This window comes from Thamnophis sirtalis, unplaced genomic scaffold (genome assembly GCF_051295495.1).
Source record: "Thamnophis sirtalis isolate CommonGarterSnake01/CBP01778 unplaced genomic scaffold, rThaSir2_p1.2 scaffold_4, whole genome shotgun sequence".
Lineage (NCBI taxonomy): Eukaryota > Metazoa > Chordata > Lepidosauria > Squamata > Natricidae > Thamnophis > Thamnophis sirtalis.
Genome location: NW_028261384.1, coordinates 100,697,659 through 100,719,198, shown reverse-complemented (window position 1 = coordinate 100,719,198; position 21,540 = coordinate 100,697,659). Strand labels below are relative to the sequence as shown.

At 38.9% G+C, this 21,540-nt stretch overlaps 1 protein-coding gene across 1 annotated transcript in view; it reads left to right on the top strand.

The window, feature by feature from the left end:
* SKAP1 (src kinase associated phosphoprotein 1) overlaps nt 1-21,540 on the top strand; it is a 452,203-nt gene that overhangs the window by 353,450 nt on the left and 77,213 nt on the right. The window contains exon 8 of the mRNA XM_087713590.1: nt 7,337-7,570. Coding sequence (XP_087569716.1) covers nt 7,337-7,570 — 234 coding nt within the window. The remainder of the gene's footprint in view (nt 1-7,336; nt 7,571-21,540) is intronic.

The window sequence follows — 21,540 nt, the reverse complement described above, 5'->3', positions numbered from 1 at the left end:
TCTGGTACTCTGTGCATTTGTTTTTTTCCTGCCAAAATGCAAGACCTTACTTTTCTCACTACTGAACTGCATCTTGTTGGATAGGGCCCAAATTCTTGTCAAATTCTTCTAAATCTGAAGTCTATCTTACAAGGTGTTGCCAATTTCCCCAGTTTGGTGTGGTCTGAAAATCTGATTAGTTCTCCTTCTATTGTCTTATCTAGATCATTTATGAAGATGTGGAAGTGCACTGAGCCCAACACAGAAACTTGAGATATCCCACTTTCACTGAAGTCTACACATACTATATCCACAGCATTTCTACTACTTTAGTCACTTTATCAAAAAAGACAGCAAGGTTTGCCTCTAAATTCTCTTCCACCAATCCAATCAGTTTACACTTGATGCAGATATAATTTGAGTTCTCCATAAGCAGAAATACAAGCATGACACAAACCTTGCAGGACACTATGGTGCTAGCCTCTTTACCCATGACTTTGTTATTGTCCATATAAATGCTCCAAATAAATTCAAGGCAAACAAAAGTCGTAGATCCAAGAGAAACTGAATATTGTTATCTATATTTACCATACTTTTCAAGTCTTTCCCTTGTTGTGAAAGATAATTCAACTTTTTTTAAAGATTATTCTTCTGCTCCTTCTTGTGGCAAATGTTGAAATAATACTTAAATACATGACGTGAGGGCAGATCAGCTGTTTTTCTTAAACAATTATGGAAGCCATGAGTCCCAATTGCTTTCACTCAAGAAATTTCTTAATTTCCCTTGCTTCTGAAATCAAGGAGTGGCATCATGACTGGAGGCAGCAGAATTTCTTTTATGTTTCTTTGTATATTTTGTTTAAAATCACTTGGCGTGGCAAGTCCTCACTAAAGCACTGGACGATCCTTTAGCATCTCACCAGGGCTTAACGATTTAATGGCAGAAATGCATGGCCAGTCAATCACTCCTCTGGGAGAGACAGAAAGCCTAAAGCAGATAGCAATGAGCCATAAGCAAGCAAACAAGCAAGTAAACCCTCCAACAGCCACCCTCTGGAGCTCCACAGGATGCGTCTACTCCCAGTTGCCATCTTTACTTATATACCTTATACTAGTGACACATTGATAATTCCAGATATACTGTAATCAGTACAATCACCCTTAATTGTGTATTACCTATATGAATAAGATGTTCAGTTTTAACATACTGTTGCAAATTGGAACCTATCTAGGCCTTCTACCAAAATGTCATTAGGTAAATGATCTTTCCTTTCTTCCCTCTTTTCCTTCAAAAAGTATCTCCAATTTTATAGAAAGTAGGGAATGAGTAAAAATTGGTATTATTGAAGGGACTGGTTGTTCGCCCAACAAAACAAAAGGATGGATCTAGCCAGAAAATCAGAAACTGTGTAGTGATTAACACACTTTCATTAGTTGTGCCATTGTATAAAAAAGTATTGGAGAGTCTTCTTCAGTTTCAGTGAACAATAAACCTCAATAAACCAGGCAGGATAAAGATCCTACCTTTCACATATAATCTTGATGTTAACTCTATCATTGAAGATCAAATACTATAGAATCTAACAATTTAACAGTACCATATTTACATCAGCTATGGATTTAAATCTGTGTTTCTTTCTCCTGCCTTTATGTGGTAACATATTTTTTGCTCATACTTTGTGCTTCAACGTATAATCAAGGAGGCCACAACCACAGAAATATCTACGGACAATGCTTGATCCCTCAGCTAAGAAAGAGAGATAAACACCACCCCTAGAATCAGACATGACTGGACAGGGGAAATCTTCACCTTAACCTTTATACTTTTTGTTGTCTGTTTTTGGCCTACTGCAGAGAGTTTTGATAACTGTCTGGTCTGGTCTCAGATGCTTTACTTATGGCCTTGCTACTTCAGCCAAGATGTTCTTTGTAAATCTAGATATATATCACATGGATTTTGCTTCCTGATGTTGAAAACAACTTCCTTTGCTGTTTTGAAAGGTCTTTTGAATATATCTATTGTCACCTTCTACAACAAAGTGGGTCAATGGAAAGGTTATCTGATGGATATGTTTTTAATGCATGGATGTAAATAGTCTGAGCTTTTCCCAATTCCATCTCCTTATAAATATTCTTTTAAAACAGATTTCCACATTATCTCAGTTACATCCTAGTTGCCACATGGTGGCTAAGAGAGCTATGTTCCTGCCTTTTCTTTCCTTACGTTTGTCCAGAAAGAATTTGACCTATTTCAACAGAAGATCAATCTGAAGGTCATCCAGACTTTGTATATTTTCACCTCATAGTTTTATTCTTAGAAACCACATAGATAGTCCCTCTCCATGACAATCTGTCCCTAAATTGGCTTATTCAGGTCATCCAATAGGACACCATTCCAAGGTCTTTATAATTGTCCTATCAAGTGCTAATCTTGGTATATCTCTGGACTTCTACTTCCTTTATTGTTAATAGCTTGATCCTAAAAGGCAGAAACTATTCACTATTTGTTTATTTAAGGGTGGTTACTGTAATTTTTATCAGTATGGTTATTAATATGGTCTTTTTATATTTAATCTTAGCACACTTTTCACTGTACTCCTTTTATCATTAGAGCTCCCAGATCATTTCCATTTTCAGCTGTTAGAGTAGTCTCATAAACAAGGAGCATCTTACTGGTGTTTCTTACTCAATTCAATCAATTTATTACAGTCTTAGACCAGAGACCAGAACAAATAAAAACACTCAATATATATACAATTAAAAATTCTAGTATAAAATAATAAATAACAACTAAAATCTATAATAAAAAATCCAGTCTGTCAATTATACATGGTCTGACTATACTACAGTTGCAATCCATAAACTGTGTGGCCTGTTGTAAGTTCAATGCTAAAAGGGAAAGAACTAAGCAGTACAAGGATTTGCCACACTTGTTATATAACATAACCATGGTGGAGAAGACACGTGTTTGCGACAAATCCCCAGTGCTGTTGCGCAGAATCTGGCCACCTGTGCTGTAGTTATGGTCTGATCATCCTTAAGCAGCCACTGAAGATAGGTAGAATGGTCAGGATATCTAGCAGTTATTGGCCGAATATGTTTTCCTCATCTCCATATAAATACTCCAAATTCAAAATTATGTTCATCTTTTTACAATTCAGCCACTTTCAATATACATTTAGTATACACATTGAATGAATAGAGAATATATAGCCTTCACTCACTTTTTTTTTTAATCTAAAGCCAATCTTTTTGCCATATTCTGTCAGGACTGTGGATTCCTGACTATATATAGTAGAGATGGGTTGCTCCCGGTTTGGCCTGGTTCAGCCGAATCGGTAGTGGTGATTTGGCCTGGGTCGCAGAACTGGTAGCAAACTAGGCTGGCCATGCCCCCAAACTGGTTTCCTGGTTTGTTCTGCCATTGCTGGCATGTTTCTGTGCATGCACAGAACAAATTACAGTCAACTGCGCATACTCAAGCAACACACAGCAACACGCAAAGCGTGTGTGAAGCTAACTGGTACCAATCGGTACAGGAACCCATCCCTGATATATAGATTTTACATGAGGGCAATGATATTTTAAAAACATGTTCCACATTGTCAACATGACTGAAAGCCTTTTTATAATTAGCAAAGTACATGTTAACTTTTTTGTATTCTTTGGTTTTCTCAATTATTGAGCAATTAGCAATAATGGTTCTTGTTCTTTGGCCTTTTCTAAAACTAGATTGAGCATTTGATATCTCTCTTTCCATTTACAGTTCTAATCTGCATTAGATGATCATGCCAGAAATAGTCCTTGTTTGGATAGAATTATATGACCAGTGAGCTCTTCTTAAATTCCTAAGAACTTTGGATATGTGTCTGTGTTTAAAATAGATTTCTTATCATCATACAAAAACATCTGCATACACTTCTAAGAATCTTAGCTTATGCATCTATTTTTCAATAGATATCTTGAACTTATTCAGAAAAACCATAAAAACAGAATGATAAACTTGTCTGAAAGTCACAGAAAATGTAAGAGATCGACCCCTAGGCCCCTCAACTATGGGGTGCCACAGGGCTCGGCCCTGTCCCCCCTCCTATTTAACATCTACATAAAGCCGCTGGGTGGGATCATGCACCGGCACGGGATTAAATACCACCAATATGCGGACGATACTCAATTGTATCTGTCTGCCCCATGCCAACTCAGCGAAGCGGTAGAAGTGATGTGCCAGTGCCTGGAGGCTGTCAGGGTCTGGATGGGAGCGAACAAGCTTGCACTCAATCCCGACAAGACTGAGTGGCTATTGATGCTCCCTCCCAAGGATGGTCCAGCTATTCCATCTCTTAGCCTGGGGGGTAAAACTATATGCCCCTCAGAGAGGGTTCGCAACTTGGGAGTCCTCCTGGATCCGCAGCTGACGTTAGAACATCATTTTCGGCTGTGACCAGGGGGGCCTTTGCCCAGGTTCGCCTGGTGCACCAGTTGCAACCCTATCTGGACTGGGAGGCCCTTCGGATGGTCACCCACACCCTCGTCACCTCAAGACTGGATTACTGTAACGCGCTCTACATGGGGCTGCCATTGAAGAGTGTTCGAAGACTTCCAGAAGTCCAGAATGCAGCCGTGCGAGCGATTGTGGGGGTACCTAGGTACACCCACATTACACCTATCCTCCGCGACCTGCACTGGCTTCCTATTGGTCTCCGGACACGTTTCAAGGTGCTAGTCGTTACTTTTAAAGCCCTACATGGTTTAGGACCTGGCTACCTGAGAGACCGTCTCCTGCCATTTACCTCCCAGAGACCTATAAGATCACACAGATAAGGCCTCCTCCGGATTCCATCTGCCAGTCAATGTCGGCTGGCGACTCCCCGGGGAAGGGCCTTCTCTGTAGCAGCTCCGGCCCTATGGAACAATCTCCCTGTGGAGATCCGGACCCTTATTACTCTTCCGGCCTTCCGCAAAGCGATTAAGACCTGGCTGTTCCAGCAGGCCTGGGGCTGTTGATTTCATCCAGCCCCATCCTGAGCTTCATGAATGTTGTGCAATTTTAATATCTGTTCTTTTTAATTTTTGTATGTTCCCCCCTCCCTGTTTATCTGTAAGCCGGCCTGAGTCTCTCGAGAGAGGGCGGCATACAAATCCTAATAAACAGTAAACAGTAAACAATTAGTCACTTTTTAAAGTGCCTTTGTAACTTTGAATAGTCATTAAGTGAACTGTTCAAAATAAAGGACTACCTGTATACCTCTTCTGACTTATCAGAAAAAAAATCATTTCATTTTTATTACATACCTCAGAAATTTTTTATAAAAGATTGGAAATCAAATTGTTTATACTGATATTATAAGAAATTGAGGATTCCTTAAAAAATAAATCCTGATTGTCCCAAAGCTGGGTAAGAAGTTTAGTGATGAACAGATTTCAATCAGGTGTTTTTGAATAAATCCAGTACTTTATCTCCACATACTCACAATATTGTTTCCCCCTACACTAATGTGACTTATACAGGTTGCTCTGGAGCTCTTTTTAGTATGGCTCAATCAGGGTTTCCCATTTCATGGAAGAATTTGATAGTGAATACATTGATGCGCACCTAATCTTCTGACCTCTTTATTCTTGCAGTGCACATGAGGATAATTTGAACCTTCCCTTACTTCACCAATTAAGTTGCAATATTTGTAGTTATTGAACTTGCAGCAGTTTGTTACATGGCCTAGATATGATAGTACCTGCCCAATAAACATACTTAAAAAAAAGAAAACAAGGTGATGTGTGGAAGCTACAAATAATATGAATTTAGGGAAATTTAGGTTTGGCTGAAGAAATAGAGGGAGAGGTTTAAAGAATGCATAACTAAGAATAGGAACTTTTTAAAGCGCAGGAAAGGATAGCTATGGTAGAAAAGCAATAGTCTTCTAAAAGTACACCCTCCTATCCAAATAATGATATACAAGCTAGCATTCTCTTAGCACATTTTGATCATAGTTTAATGCTCAAGATAGGGATAATGATAAAAGATATTTCTCCCCCATTTTTCCTTGTTTAAAGGAAATGTAAATAATCCTTAATCTACATCAATATTCATAGATATGTATTTAGTTGGTTTTTAGACTGATTAAAAATTCCAAATCTATTATCTTGTCACCTGAACTGAGACAAATCTACTCAAAATCCAAAACATGACATCTTCTTCTCCTATCTTGTTTTGGTTTTATTTTATTTTGTACTTTTTCCCAGGTTTATTCCTCCCAGCTCCCTGGATACCTTTTAGGCATATAAACCAACTTGATAATAATGAAACTTAATGTGAGATAGATTAATCAAAACCTAAACTCACATTTCCATCTTGGTGAAGACATTTTCTGAGTTATAAACAATGCATGCTCTCAAAGCGTCCTCTGCTGGTCAGGATGCAAAGCCCGTATTGTGAATGCTATTTAAGGTACAACGATAGAGGGGGAAAAATTGCTTTTATTGTTTTTGTTACTAATCTACATTTTTCACTCTAAAAATTCATTGATGAGGGGACCAAATTTCATTTATAGGTTGTTAGTTATGTTTATAGATACTCTGAATAATATCCTCCTTTACAGTGAAAACAATACCCTGCCTGTGAGAATTACAGATTCAAGGTGTATCTGCATTAATATTTAAGACCCTTTTATCTGTTATGGGATTCCCTTGTACTGAATTGCATAGTTAGTTCTAGTTTCAACCCACAAATGTATAAATACAAGAGGAGATGGCATGTTAACATTTCATGCTATGTTAATAAATTTATAACAAGTAACTCTGCTGACTTCACTGCTACCAGCATGCCACATCGGAAACTACCAAACAGCTAATCAGTGCACTAGGCATCATGGTTGAACTCTGCTTTCAACTTGGTTGCAAAATTCAGAAAATATAACAATTTCATGAACCAGAACAAGTCAGCTGCAGCATGCCACTGATTGTGAGGTATGTGTATTATATGCATAGCAGAGGTTGTTTTATTACATTTTTAAAGTTTTATGTGTCTTCATGAATTTGCAATACTGTAATGGGAATAAGGATCTCAGCAGAATGTGGTCTACTAGACTGTTAGAATTAAGTTATTTCCTTTCAGAACATTTGTTTTGATTGTTATGGGGGGGATGAAAGTTGTATCCTTTCGTTTTTCTTTATGATTGTGCATGGATTTGGCCACCTGATGAAATTCCAGAGGAGATTGCTAACCTTATTTTTAGCAAGCAAGTAGTAATGTTATTGAATCTGCCTGGTACATGGTAGATTCTTCTTCTTCTTTTTCTCCTCTCTCTCTCTCTTTCTCCCCCCCCCTTTTCATAAGTTATTTTTCTTCTTTTTTATCTTTCAGATATGAATTCCTTCATTATCCCCTATGAGGAAGAAGAGGAGGAAGAGGAGGAAGAAGAGGAAGAAGAGGAAGAGAAAGAAAAGGACTACCATAATACTGATAAAGAAGAGGCCTATGATGACATAGAGAGTTTTGATACCCCAAGTGTAACATTTAATCAGGATTCCACTTTGGACCTAGACAAAGAGGAGACCATGGTGCAAGGCAAAGAAGGAATATATGAAGTTCTTCCAGGTGAGCCATTCAGTTTAGGAATAGTGGAAGTTTTAGTTTTAACACATTTGTAGGGCAGTACTTTGGAGAAGACTAAGTTTACTTATATTTTAAAGAATCTGTATAACTCTTCTGTCAATGAAATATTTTATCCAAAATAATTTATACAAAATACCATGCTTATACCAATTTACAATTGAAAGTCAGTTAAAAACAAATCAGATTAGAAATATGCACAAATTATCATAATTGGTTGGAAAAATAATTAGATTATTTGAAAGGACAGAATGACATATATCACCGGATTATTTTCTCTGGTCTTCATTTTATACATGAAAGGCTTTTCTACAAATTCTGGGCCTAATACACCTAAGCTATTTGCTGAAAATGGCTACTTGCCACCAAGTTTAATTTTGGTGCATTCTAGTTTCCTGAATCTTTTGATCCTCTCAGTTTTATGTTATTTTCAGCATACAGCATGAAAACAGAAGTATAATCAGGAGGATTCTATGGAATAAACTTTCAATCGTGCATTTGTAAAAAGACATCTAAAATTGTTTTGACTATTTGCAGATCAAATATCAAGAGCTATGAACAAGTCTCTATCTCTATGTTGGCATGTCTAAAGTAAAGAGCAGTCAGCCAGTTGGTGCTTGTCTTACGCAAATAGCTGAGCACAGATAATTTCTGCCAAAAACTCTCATCCCAATCACAAGTTCCACTCAATTCATTCCAAAAAAAGCATCCACTCCCTCTGTTTATTCAAACAAAAAGTAAATTGTTAAAATGTCCCCTCTCCTGCAGTTCATGTATTTCTGCAGATATATCTATGAATGTTTATCCATTGCTTTGCAAAAACATACCATAGATAAATTGAGGAAATGCTTTTCAGTGCAGAATGTAAGGGCTTACAAATATAAATAATTGCAATGAAAAGCCTCCAATGCTTTCCCATCACGGCAGCAAATCTTTATTGCCTTTCAAAACCCAACATGTACTATTGCTATGTCTCAAAGGTGCTTTTTCAAAAGACAACTGTACTGTTTTTTTGTTTTATTTTTTGAGAAGACATTTCACTTCTCATCCAAGAAGCTCCATTAGTTCTGGCAGGATGGTACAGGCGATGGAAAGATTAGTTCTGACAGGATGGGGAGTGGGGGTTGCAAGGGTCATATTTCTTTGCAGTCATCTGGTTGTTAGCACTCTGAGAGCTCTTGAAGCCACTTCTGGGTTTATCTGTTTCCTCAGGGTCGCACATATCAGAGTGCAAATAGGGAGTGGATCTTTTTAAAACTACTGAAAGGACTGCATTGTGGACAGGAGATAGGTGGTATCTTATTCTTCCCCCTCTTTTGAGAGAGGGCTGTTCAATGTTAACGTAAATTTCTGAGCTGAAAGTGCATGTCCCTGTTCAAGGATAAAAAAAGTATTGTGACAAAGGTAGGTCATGTTCTTAAATTACAAGTGTTGATGTTATGTGATTGGCAGGATGGGTTCCTATGGCCCCCAGTGCCAAAATATTAATACTAAAGCTTAGCTGTTCTTTGGAAGACCTCTGAAAGACTGCTTATGTTGTTCCATAGTAGGGAAGCGTTCCTTGTCCTCACACAAATTCAATATCACTCGAAAACTGATTGTAAAAAAAAAGGTTTCAGATTAGGGATTTTGAAACTAAGATTCATGAGATACTGAATTCTGTGAAGTTTATTTGTATCAATATCTGGTGGACTCAAAAATAAATGGAACTCTTGGGGTAAGCAACACATAAAGACATAGATATATCTGTACAAATGAGTAATGTCTTTATAAGCAAAGGCAGTACAGAAGGCAAGGCAGTAAAAAGTCTGAAGAATAATACAGGAGTTAATTTTCTTAAAAGGAGAAAGTTACCTTTACAATCTTTGTTTTTACATTGTGTGAGCAGAATTTATTTGAAATAATGGATTGCTAAATTAGGCAACAAAACTATTGATCATATATCAGTTAAATAAAGAGAACAGCTATTTGAGCCTGCAAACAGAGCTTTCTACCTCTACTGTCTCAAAACCTGTTATAAATCATTCCTCTGCCCCTTCTGCTATTTCTGATTGCTGTTACATTTCAAACACAAGAGAGAGAAATTTCTAGGTCATTAAGAAAACATTCCCTGTCATTAAAACTACTTCATCAATTCCCTGATTACTCATTAGGCTATAAGGTGAAATCATAATGATAGGTTCATTCATGCTAATCAGCACACAACCAAATTCATAGGAATGTTCATTCACTATTCCCACTGTTAAAATGAGGGAGCCAATCTGAGACAATAGCAGAGGAGGATTGCTGCCTGATTGGACAGGTTCAGGCGAACTGGTTGTTAACGTATGTGCAGCCCACCTCTGCACAATAGGATTAGTAATCCATACTAAATCATTATTCTGCCCAGCACACATAGAGAATGGCAAATTTGTTCCATCAGTCTGATTGGGATTTCTTAGTGTCTTGATGCAGGATTATCTGCATATCAGTTTCATTCTTCATATAGAATTTACCTTTCTATACATGCTCATATCTTTTCTTGTGCATGAAACAAAATCACACAAAAGGTCTAGACATATTCTTCATTTATGAAATACCCCTGCTATTCCTAAATGAGGACTCCAGGATCACTGTGGAAAGTCTATTTTGAAGCTCCTTGGGGGTTATAACTTCTTCTTTGTAAAGATATTTATTGAAATAAAAGAAAATAAGAAAGATAGCAACCATATGAGAATATATTTTTTTTGGCTAGGATTGTAAAGGATCCAGATTCCTTGTACCTACAAACTCTTTGCAAAGTCTAAAGTATCTGGTATACAAATCACTGCACATACTTAAAAAGAGAAACCCAAGCCCCACATTGCCAAACTCCTCAGACAAATATTCTGGGCAAAAATAGCAATTCAATAAGGATAAAGAATCTGGCAACCTCATTTCTGAGACCCAGTGACTAGCTTTCAGGCCTTGGCAACATTCCTTTCTGTCATTCCCAATCATTCAGACATGATGCAGAGTCACTGCCATAAAGTTCACAAGAGTACTGCATCTCTGAATTGAATAGCAGAGAATAGGGAGATGGAGAAGAACCATGCTTTCCTGAATACTGATTCATGTAAAAGTGGTAGATTATTATTTTCTTCATCTAGCTTCTTTTCAATGTCTCATGTTTCTCAGAGGGTTTTCTCTCTCTCCCCAAGGCCATAACTAAAAAAAGGGAAAGAGAGATCCTAAGTGCTATCAGCATCTGAAGAATGCTTTAGAAAATCTTTCAGAGAATTCTTTCCCTGACCCCAGTGCAAAAGACAATTAATAGAGAAGGATAATGGAGTTTTGGGTTAGGATTTTCCAATTTTGCATAAATATTAATATCTAAATATCAAACTATGTTAAAAGACAGACCAGGCACTTTACAGTATCTTTGCCAGTCTTTTTTAATGATTGCAACATAGAAAAAAATATTTTTTCCAAGATATTAGTTTACCATCTCATGCAAACTTCAGAAGAAAGATTCTGGAAAAGAAATTGGTTACTTCCATCCTGTATTTGAGTCTTTAAGTCATGAACCACCTTTGGAAATAGAAAAATTACTGTGAACATGATTTTCTATTCTTACCTTATTCTTGGTTCATTCTTACAAGAGAAAAATGACTAAGCAACAGTTTATTTATTTACTTCCTTAGTTAGGGTCCTCAGTTTGAAATTTTCTGTACATTCTATGGAAGTACTAGCTATTTTAAATTCAGCAATGATCTCAGTGAGATTTGAGAAATAAAAATATAGATACTTCTTCCTCTGCTTTTTTATAGAATCTACACTTTCCGAAGTCAGCAATCTAACTGACATATCAAACAATTATTTAATAATTCAGTGCCTGTAAATCTACCTTCCTAACAAGTGTACCCAAGAATTAATAAGTACTAGCAACCCTGACATCTCTTCAAGAATAGCATTGTGTAAAACAATCAACCATCTGATTGTCAAGAATATACATGGACTTTCACATCAGCTATATATGCATGTGGTGGATAAAACTGTGGTCTTTATTTCATTACTTCATTTACTGGGACAAGAGATAACCTAGCATAACTTTAAAAGTAAAACTCTAAAGATGCTCAGAAGCACTCAGTTTGTTAATCTCTCATATGTGCCAGCTCAGATTTAGGTTTAAAGAAGGTATGGTAGTTGTGGCAAATTAAATTCTTCCCTAGATCTGATTGAAGAAGATTTCTCATCCCTCTCCTCACCCCATTTTGTTTGGTATCCTACCCATCCCTTTCTTCAACTTGGAGATTCTAAAGATATTGTGAAGCCATATCTCCACGCTGTTTACAATTGCACAGTCCTTCCATTCATACAGTATATCCCTTCCCCCAAGTCACCAACTGATATAGTGAAATAGGCCTGCATTTGGGGCAGATCCTCCAAGGAGCTGTGTTTTAATGTTGCAATTTGATTCAATTTTCCACTCTATAAAATTACCCATCATTGTTCGTTGCTTCCTAACAGACACCTTCACTCTTAATTTAACAATCCTATCGAATTCTGCCTCGGAAATTGGAAAAATTTATCACCTGTGAAATTTTATTTTTCCTTGGTTGTATCTGTTTTTGTAAAACTTCATTAGCGACGATGACTTGCTGAGGAAATTATCTTTCTGACTTTCTCCTTCTTCTAAGCAGTTCATTCTGTTCCATTCTTAAAAACACTCAGACACAACTGAGAATTTTATTTGCATAATAAAAAGCATGCCACACAAACCCAGAAACAAATAAAAATGTATCTGCTGAGTTTTGGGGGTTCCTGCAATAAATCAGACCAATGGCTCATTTCAAATTTCATCCTTTCTTCTGATGACTAACCAGGTACATTCATAGTAGGATGGTAATTTCCAGGCTCTGTTTAGCCCCTTGTCATAACCAGCAAATACTAAGCAAGTAGATTTTATCTGGGCACTTCATGAGTCTGCTGTTCTCTGTATCCATGCAGCTCTTGAATGGTGACCATTTCAAAATCCTGTGGCAATGAGTTTTAAAGACTGCTTGAAAATCCTCCCTTATTTATATACTACTAAAACTTTCGTCATGACCTTTAATTGAATGAAATGGTGCATCATATGGCAACCATTTTTTGAATCCTGGTTCTTCAAGAGACCTAGTTTGGATACAAAATATATCCAAAATCTGGAACTCAAAAGAGAATGAAATTTGGGGAAGTTGTGGCTACTTCAGTGCTACTGGCTAGTGCTGCACTGTTGGGCTACTGCTGTGATTACATAAACTTTCAATGTTATTTTACAGTTTCCCAAACAGTCTCGTATTCTCTTGCTCCCTTTCCCACCCAGTAGCAGTCACTTACCTGCTTACTGGATAAGATAGGGAAGGAAAGGGGAAAGGAAAGAGGAACAAGAAACAAACAAAAAAGGAAGCAACCATCACACCCCCTTCCTGGTGCATGCTACCCTGCCATTAGTTTTCCAATCTGTGCCACCCCAAGCACTCTCTCCATTTTCCACTGCCATCCTACTTATCATGCAGCATCCCTTGCATATCCCTATGTATCCACCCTGATCCACACTACCCACCATACACCTTTGTAACCCTTATCTAACATCTCTTGTTTGTCCCCACAAATTCTTCCCAACCCACCCTGCTCTCCATAAACATTATCTGCTCATCAGCACCTCTTTGATAACCTCCACATACACTTCCCAAACTGTACCATCACCTCATGTGCGGTCCCTGACCTGCACAGCACCTCTTGCACATTCCCAAGCACTCCTAGGCTTCTCAACCCACATCACTCCTGGCATGCCATCCCCACCTGGCATGACACCTCTCCCATACATCCAGGTAATTCCCATGCATTTTTCTTCTTCCATGCTGCTCCTGCGCACTCTATCTGACCATGCATCCCCAGGCTATCATTTGTGACCTAAACCATATCCCATGCTCTCCTTGACCCTCACAGTCTCTCTGGTGCACACCCATATAGCATTTCCAATTTACATGGCACCTCTTGCAGACACCCATGTATCATTTTCCCATCTATCCCTTCCTTCCCAACTAAGAGTGGCCACTTACCTGGCTGTTATCCTTGGAATTGCAACTTCCTGCTGACTTTTTCTTGCATTGAAAGTAAATGGGAAAATTAGCAAAATTTGAGGAGGGAAGAGTGAGAGAAAGGAAGATTAAGGTTTCCAATATTCCTTGCCAACTGTCCATAAGAAAATTTAATGAAGAAGCTAGTAGGAAGTTGGAAATTGCTCCCATCCCCATTGCTTTTTTGCCCAGCAGTGGTAATTCTGTTTCTCTATTTAGGTAATGTCTCTCAGTGGGGCAGGGATTTTCTAGTGTTAACCTTAAAACTGAGAATAACATAAATGCGTTGCATTTGTCTACTGGAAGTTGGTATGAAAGAGATCATAGTGTAGTAACAAATCACATGCCTCAAATGTACAAGGTTCCAGTTTATTCCAATATCTTCTTATAGGATATTTGAAATGTATTTGAAAGGGAATATTTTTGCCACTGAATCTCAATTTACTAAGTGTAAGAATCCAATTTAAAATATCACGGATACATGGCAATCTGGCCTCAAGTTTAAAGACTTCCTTCCAATATAAGGAAGCCCATCACACTTCTAAATAATTCAATATGCGGTCAAACTGATCTTATTATTAAAAACTGTTTATAATATTAAAATGGGATCAGCCTTGCTGTGATTTATAGCCTGCTATAATTTAAAGCCATCATTCTGTATTCTAGATTCTGGGATATTATTTCTTTTCAGATTATCACATAGCGCCATTGGTGGATTTCAATTTATTTTACTACTGGTTTGTTTTTGCATGCACAGAAGCGTCCGGATGGGTGGGCAGAGCCTCCTACTGTCGCTACTACCGGTTCACCTGATCCGGAGTGAACAGGCAGAAACCCACCTCTGTGTAGAGCTATCATATATCTCTTCAAGTCTTTTCAGAGCTATGCATGCCTCCAGCTCCTCCAATCTCTCTTCATATAGCTTATTTTCTACTTTCATTATTATTTTTGTTTACTTAAAGTGTTTAAAACATTTTTAAAGTATATTGTCCAGCACTGGGTACAGTAATCAATCAAGGTTATTTTTCAAGATGGAATAAATTGGAATTTATTAAATAAATTCTAATTTACAACAAATAAATTATTTCCTGTAACTTGAAAACTAAGCTTCGATCAACAATATCCAGCATCAGACTTTGTAACACCCAACCCAATACCACTCTCCAATCTGATGAGGAATCACTAATCAGTTATGTTTCAGGTATGATTTTAAAGCCATATACGTGTATCTGTGATTAGTATGCATTTGTATGTGTCGGTTGGCTAGGGAATTCTCGGATGTTTTGTTTTGTTTTTTTATATGCCATTTCACTCTCAAGTGATTTCATTGTCTGAATTGGAATCTACTCATCTTAAAGTGATTAAGATTGAAAAACACTGCAGTAGATGATGATTGAAATGATGAAATAATGATTGGTATTGTATATAGCCAATATACATAATTTTAAAAATAGACATGATTTCAATAATAAAAATAAAACATATCTATAGTACCTATATAAATACTAGGAACATTAGCTACATTAAAATTATTCCAACATCTATGAAACAACATATCCCTGCCTTTCATGCCAACTGGAATGCAGTAGCAAAATTTTACTGGTTTTCTTAATGATAAAAGGACTGACATTCAGAATGCTGAGGGAAACTATTTCCAGAAGAAGGACAATATGTAATTAAGAGTAGGCTGTCCCACAGCTACTCAGATCTGCATCCCTATAACTATTTTAACTATTAGGCCATCCCATCCACACCTCTGAATTGTTTATTCTTCCCCAGCCCCACCCCATTTATCTTAAAAATAAATGGTGTTCTGCAATTAATTTTTGCCTACAACCATGTTCAAACTCTCATAATTTCGCCCCCTATTTCCTATTTGAACTGATTTTATACAATTCATCAACATGTTAGCCCTATTGGATAATTGTAACTTAAAAACTCTATCTGTACAGTATCTGTTGTGTTACTGTAAAAACAAAAATATTGTGACCTATGTTTTCATGTTTTTCTTGTCTCTTACTACCAATATATATCTGTCTTTACCAAAAAGCCTGGAGTTCATATGGGGATTCTATTTTTCTGGCAGGAATTGTGTGAACTGAGCAGTTTATATAATGAAGTTCATATCTTTAAACTGTTACTAGTTCACCTAAGCTCCCTGATCTGTACTTAAGCAAGTGGGATCCACATTGATAAATGGAAAGGTTTCCCTGAACTGGTGACCACTTGTTTCTGTCATTTTTGCCCAGCATTTTTATAGTGCCTCAGAGGGTAAATCCTTTTTTCAACTTCCAAGTAGATACTAGACCAGTTAACACTTTCGTGATTGTATCCTCCAGAAGAGAAGCGTAACTGAATTTCTTCCAGAAAATCTCCCTCCATCATGATTTTTGAGGCATGCAACTGGGAAAGCCTGGCATTTAATTACAATATCATGATTTCAGCTGAAATGCTGCACTTTGTTTTAGATTCCATTATTTTAATCAACTGCTGTGCAGCTAGAGCCTGACTAGCTAACATCAGCTAAAACAGTGCTACAACAGTGTTAACTACAATATTAGACTATTGCAATGCATTTTATATAAGGTTGCTCTAGTATGTAATTTGAAATTCCAGTTAAATCAAAATGTGGAAGCCAGTTTTATCCTTGAAGCTACTCATACCATATTGTGCATGTGTCCAGCAGCAGCTTCCCGCTACCCCCCTTGAACACTGTTGGCTCCCCCCCACCCCGTGGACATGTCATCTCCTCGTTCCATCTCCCCGTGATGTCATCCCATTTGGTTGATGCCACACTCTCCTCTATGCTATACTGCAGTGGTCCCCAACCTTTTTATCGCCGCAGACCAGTCAGCCTTTGATAATTTTACCGTGGCCCGCTGAGCGCGCGCAGGGGTGGGGGGGCATTGTTCGCGACGACACATTGATTGTTTATATATCAGATTGTTTTGATTAAACAACTTTTATTTTATTGTATTTAAACATGCCTTACAAAATAAAATACAATTACATAAATATAAAGTGCTTTAATATGCCCCCCCCCACCCGGACAGACTTATGTTCCTCAAAGACCATCCTGAACCCTCAACCCGGACCAACCTTTCTGCCCGCCCTCCCCCTCCCCACCACATTCGGCGGGCAAAGAACAGAGCGCCCACGCACGAATGCCGTGGAGAGAGAGAAAATAAATATATATATAAATATATAACTGTTTGAGAGTAAAAGCGGGGAGGCGCACCCGGCCGGGGGGGGGGGGAGGAGGAGGAAAAAGGGTGGGAAGGAAGCTGGCAAGCGAAGAACAGAAAGTAATTAGCAAGGATTAAAACGACCTGCCGGAAAAAGGAGAGGGGAAAAAAAAAACACCAGATCTGACGGCTAGTGCAGCCTCCACCGGAGGGGCTGCAGAAACACACACCGCCAGTCCTGTCCTTCCTTTCCAACCAGTCTCTCTCCGCGCGCGCATACACACACACACACACACCACACAAACACACACCCGCCGGCAGATATGCACGCACAAACACTTTTTTTTTTTTGCAATTGGCAGAACTACGGTTTTCTTTCTTTTTTAAAAAAATAATTAAATGGAGGTGGGGTTTGTGTGGAGAGAAAGAGAGAGAAGCGGACACATAAAACCGAGCCGCACTCGCGAACCACAGCATGCATCTGGGTGACAAAATTGCAGGGAGAAAGCAGGAAAAGCCGAGGAGAGAGCAAAAAAAGAAAAGAGCCAGACCAAGCGCGGCAGGGTGGGAAGGAAGGCGATGATGATTGGGGGAGGTTTGAAAAAGCAGATCCAAGCGCAAAAGTTACTGAGTCATTTCAGCGGCGGCCGGAACAGTTTTCTTGATTCCCTCCCTCTCTCCCTCTCTCTCTCCTCTCTCACTCTCTCTTTCCCTGGCGATGGATCGGTGCAGGAGGGGGGGAGAGAGAAGGGAGGAGACGGCGAGGGAGGGAGGGAGAGAGAGCCGAGGGTGGGACCAAAGGGGGGGGAGAGAAATGCATTTAAGAGGAGCGGATTTAAAAGAGCGATCATGGCCCCCGGCCGCTGCGCGGCCCGGTGCCAGGTACTCCACGGCCCGGCACCGGTCCGCGGACCGGGGGTTGGGGACCACTGCTATACTGCAACAGAAATTTATTCCCTTCAGGAACTCCCCCTTTCCGGGGATGGCCTTCTTGCCTATCAAGACGCTTCCTTAATGACGGATCTTGGGATCCCGAGAGGTGGCATGCAAAGAAGAGACTGAAACCATGTTTGAATTACCTTTTCCTCTTTTAGTACATTCAAGGGTTTTAGTTGTAATACACCTCTTTCTAAAGTGAGAAGCTGTCTGTATGTGATTACATCCTGTTTTTGTACTATATTTATGTTTTCTATTGCATGTCTGGGAATTGCCCACATAGGTATCTTATTATCTAGTTTATGTTGATATTTTTTCCAAACCCGCAATAGAGCATTCCTTAAAATATGACTTTTAAAATTCTTATCCATCTTCTACTTAATATAGATTATAAAATTTTTACAAAAATATTAGCGAATAGGTTAATGTTGGTTATTCAGCAATTGATTCATAATGACCAAACCGGTTTTATACAAGGGAGACAAATGAGAAGTAATGTAAGACAAATTGTTAATATACTGGAATACTTGGGACAGAATAATCAAATCCCCACAGCGCTTATATTCTTAGATGCCGAGAAAGCCTTTGATTGAGTGAATTGGCAATTTTTATTGAAAACAATGCAAAAGATGCAAACAGGAGAGTATTTTTTACAATCAATTAAAGCAATATATCAGGAACAAACAGCAAAAATTATAGTCAATGGAAGTTTAACAGACCTATTTAAAATCGAGAAAGGTATGAGACAGGGTTGCCCCCATCACTGTTATTGTTTATTATAACCCTAGAATTATTGCTGAATAAAATACGGGGGTCAGATGATTTACAGGGAATCAAGATCAGGCATCAAGAATATAGACTATGTGCATTTGCAGACGATTTGGTTATAACATTAACCCAACCAGAGAAATCTATCAAGATTTTAATGAATATGATTAATCAGTATGGCCAAGTATCTGGATTTAAAATAAACCTAGGAAAAACAAAGATGCTAGTTAAAAACATGAACATTAATCAAAGGGAAGACTTAGAAAAAATGACAGGATGTGAAATAGTTAAAAAGATTAAATATCTAGGAGTCTACATTTCAACCTCAAACGGGAAACTATATAAGTATAATTTTGAGCCATTATGGCATAGTATACAGACAGAGATGAAAAATTGGGAAAAATTACAATTATCCTTGTTGGGAAGAATAGCAGCAGTGAATGTCTTGCCTAAATTTCTATTTCTTTTTCAAATGATACAAATACTTTAAAAAGATGCAAACTTGCTAGAATGGCAGATGGGTATTAGCAAATTTGTGTGGGCAGGAAAGAAGCTGAGAATAAAACTTAAAACAATGCAAGATGTACGTGAGAGAGGAGGTTTGAAATTGCCAAATCTAAAACTATATTATGAAGCAGTAGTTTTATCACTAATCAGTGATTGGATTAATTCAACAGATGATAGAATACTTAATATCAAAGGGCATGATTTGGTATATGGTTGGCATGCTTATCTGTTATATGAAAGAATGTCACCATTTTTGTGACATTCCTTAGTTTTTATTAAGGAGAGTTTGTCTTTGGGAAGCCACCAGCTTCTTTGATTAAGATTTTGGCTAGGTCTTTTCAGATCTTCCTACGGTAATGAAAGATGTTTTGTAAAGCTTTCCAGGGACCACCATCTTTAGTGATCCTCAAGAAAGCAATAAAGTCTTATGTTTCAGCCTGGCTTTTCATAATATTTAGCAGTTTTAAACTAATTTAATATACAGATTCCTTGCTTTTAATAAACAATTTAAATTTTAATAAAGGTTTCCCTGAACCATTAAGAGGGCAGTATTGAAATGAAATTAATAATAGTGAAAAGAATGTAAACTTTTCAACTATTCAGGCAATTTGTTGAATATACAGTACTATACAAAAGAAAAGTTTTGTTATCCTATCTTGAAAAAAATTCATAGAGCAATTGAATCATATGTAGGTTAAAAAGTACCTGTATTCAAATGGATTGGATACAAAGGAAACTGTGCCTGAGATTCTGGAGAGTTGTACCATTGATCTCTCACATCAATAAAGCCTACATTCATGGTGCCATTTGCATGCAGGCCAAGGTGATATCTCAAACAAATAATCCAAGCTACATTTCTGAATCAAAAGACATCCAGTGTCAGAACTAGAATATCAATTCTACTTCATGCACCACATGTTCTACTATAAGGCATTTAGGGAAGATAAGTGAGTAATCCAGCAATAAGAAATCAAGCCTTGGACTTTGTCTCTGTGTGACCCAGATCTGTGTTGCTGCAATAAAACTATACTGAAGCAGACTCAAATCACTGGATGCCTTCAAAAAGGCCTAGAACAGTTTGGAAGTTGCACTTTGTGATACAGATCTAAACACTAGCTCAAAATTATGGCTTTAAAAGGCAAGATAAAACCATTAATATCAGGGCATTGAACAGATATTGTCTGATTTTCTCCTAACAACACTCTTCTGAATTAAATAAGACTGGATGATAGTAACCTGCAGTGGCCTGGCATGAGTCGGTGGAGCTGCCGCCAGACTCCAACGGCGAGGGGTCTTATGAGTTGGCCTTGGAGGAGGTGGAGGACCCTGGACAGGGTGTTGTGGCCCAGCAGGAGCTGTTAGAACTGTCACCAGAATCCAACAGTACGGGGGCTCGCCTTGGAGGAGATGGAGAACCCTGGACAGGGTGTTAGGGCCCGGCAGGAGCCATTGGAGTGGCCGCCAGAATCCAACAGTACGGGGGCTGGTGGGCCGGCCTTGGAGAAGGTGGAGGACCCTGGATGGGGTGTCAATACCACGCAGGGTGGGAAGAGACGTGGTGGCCACCGGGTGCCGGGGGATCATTGGATCAAGGGGAACATTCCTGAAGGTGTTTGGGAGTTATATCAGGAGGCACACATGCTGAAGTCTGCTCAGCGTAAGGAACAAAGAAGGAAACACAGGAGATGATTACGAGCCTATCATACGGACAACCCATCCCCACCGCATCCGGACCATCAGACCTGGGGGAAGAGCCCTTTGTGATTTTTTTTTTTTTTTTTGTGATTTTATTGAGATTTGTAGGCCGCCCTTTTCCCTGAGGGGACTCAGGGCGGCTCACACAAAATCGGGGAAGGGGAGATACAGACAATAACAAAGACACATATAATAAAAACAGTAACCAACATGCATTCATCATTCGGGAGGGGCAACTATCTTCATCCCCAGGCCTGACGGGCTAGCCAGTTCTTCAAGGCTGCGCGGAAGGCCTGGACGGTGGTGAGGGTACGAATCTCCACGGGGAGTTCGTTCCAAAGGGTCGGGGCGACTACTGAGAAGGCCCTCCTCCTTGTAGTTGCCAGCCGACACTGGCTGGCCGATGGAATACGGAGGAGGCCCAATCTGTGTGATCTTATTGGTCGCAGGGAGGTAATTGGCAGAAGGCGGTCTCTCAAGTATCCAGATCCACTACCATGTAGGGCTTTATGGGTGATTAACAGCACCTTGAAGCGCACCCGGAAGTCGACAGGCAGCCAGCGCAGCTCGCGGAGGATAGGTGTAATGTGGGTGAACCGCGGTGCACCCACTATCGCTCGCGCGGCTGCGTTCTGCACTAGCTGAAGACGCCGGATGCTCTTCAAGGGCAGCCCCATGTAGAGCACATTGCAGTATTCCAGCCTAGAGGTCACGAGGGCCCGAGTGACTGTTGTGAGTGCCTCCCGATTCAGGTAGGGTCGCAACTGGCGCACCAGGCGTACCT